This window comes from Austrofundulus limnaeus, unplaced genomic scaffold, assembly GCF_001266775.1.
Source record: "Austrofundulus limnaeus strain Quisiro unplaced genomic scaffold, Austrofundulus_limnaeus-1.0 Scaffold7, whole genome shotgun sequence".
Lineage (NCBI taxonomy): Eukaryota > Metazoa > Chordata > Actinopteri > Cyprinodontiformes > Rivulidae > Austrofundulus > Austrofundulus limnaeus.
This window is the reverse complement of record NW_013952409.1, coordinates 3,611,171-3,612,714: the sequence shown is the minus strand read 5'-3', so window position 1 is coordinate 3,612,714 and position 1,544 is coordinate 3,611,171. Positions and strand designations below refer to the sequence as shown.

General features: G+C 42.6%; 1 protein-coding gene across 2 annotated transcripts in view; it reads right to left on the bottom strand.

Annotated features, from left to right (window-relative positions):
* Positions 1–326: 326 nt before the first annotated feature.
* gins3 (GINS complex subunit 3) overlaps positions 327–1,544 on the bottom strand; it is a 3,627-nt gene continuing 2,409 nt past the window's right edge. For both annotated transcript variants that reach the window (XM_014033450.1, XM_014033443.1), the window contains exon 3: positions 327–1,485. In XM_014033450.1, coding sequence (XP_013888904.1) covers positions 1,255–1,485 — 231 coding nt within the window. In that variant the 3' untranslated portion in view covers positions 327–1,254. The remainder of the gene's footprint in view (positions 1,486–1,544) is intronic.

The window sequence follows — 1,544 nt, the reverse complement described above, 5'->3', positions numbered from 1 at the left end:
TGTGTGTGTGTGTGTGTGTGTGTGTGTGTGTGTGTGTGTGTGTGTGTGTGTGTGTGTGTAAGTAACCCAATGACACATTTTCCCAGCATTTGGTGCCTGGCAGGTGGTCGTTACTGATTCTCCACAACAGTTGGCATTTAGAAGTGACCTCAGCCTGCACACTGTGGACAGACACTACTGTGTTCATTAGAGACGTTTGTGTTCTGGTTAATAGATTTTAAAATAAGCAGGAGTTTCTGTTGGTTTCATCAGATTCAGTTCATCTCCTTCAAACATAAAACCACTTTCACTATCGAGCGCAATAAAGAGATTAAAAATAAAATCTGTGAACAGAGTAAATGTTTTCTTCTCAAACACGAGGGCATTGCTTCCGTATGTCCTGGATTAAATCTGAGGATCTGTAAATCTGGATGCACATCTTCAACAGATTAACCTTTGRAGTCCACCCAACTCGTGATGACCACCCGAGCTAATAAACAGCAAATATAAAAACAACTCTGGCAGTTTTACAGAAACTAAACTCAAATTTGATTTGGGGGAAACACAAACACAAACCAAACGGTTACAACTCCATCACTTCACAACATAAAATAATGTCAGGCTCAAACTCTGGCGTGAAGGCGACAGGTGATGTGCACTGCTTTGAGGAGTTTTAGGGGGTTTTAAGTAAATATGTTAATATGAGGTTAGATCTTGCAAATTTTATTAGCTTTTTTTTTAAATGAACTAATCTTCAAAGTTTTAGATACAAGGAAAATGTGAGATTTTTTCCAAATAGTGCTTTTTTCAATTGCCCTTCTTAAGAATTTTAAAATCTATATAGTCAGTCCCTCCTGAGCGCTTCACACATGGATTGAATGGRATAAGTACTAATCCAAGTTTTGTCCTGAATTGTTTGTCATTTTAAAACAGCTCTGTCGTTGTCTCAGGCTAAAGAAAAGTCTGTGTAAAGCTTSTCTGGGTAAAGTCCGGGTGGAAGAGTCTCAAACGTCTGGAAGAGGCTCGGAGTCGAGCTGCTGCTGCTCCACACAGGCTGTTGAAGCTTCAGATTAGGAAACGTTTCAGTGATGATTTATCCAAAAATATCTGAGTAGTTCGAGACCTCAGGAGAGATCCTGAATGACAGCAGATCTCATCTGATCTGCTGGAAGTTCTGCTGAAACCTCCTGMCTGCTGCAGCTGCTGTAACACAACAACTTAGCAACAGAAACTGATCCAAAGAAAATCAATAACGCTTAATAATCACGTCTGAGTTCAGTCCTGAACATCGGTGAACTTCCTCTTGCGGTAGTTGAGAACCAGACTGGAGGCAGTGAGCTGCGAGGCCTGACCCTTCTCCCAGCTTTGGAAGCTGTTCAGGCCGTTCTGACCGGACCTGAACAGAACTTTCTCCAGGCTGTCCAGRCGCTCCACCAGAGCAGACGTGTCCTCGTTGTAGGCGTTCTGGGAGGAGTCCATGGTTCGTCTGAACCGACCGATGAACGTCTGAAATAAGAGCAAAGTGAAGAATTCATAAACCAGGTGTGTGTGTGTGTGTGTGGGGG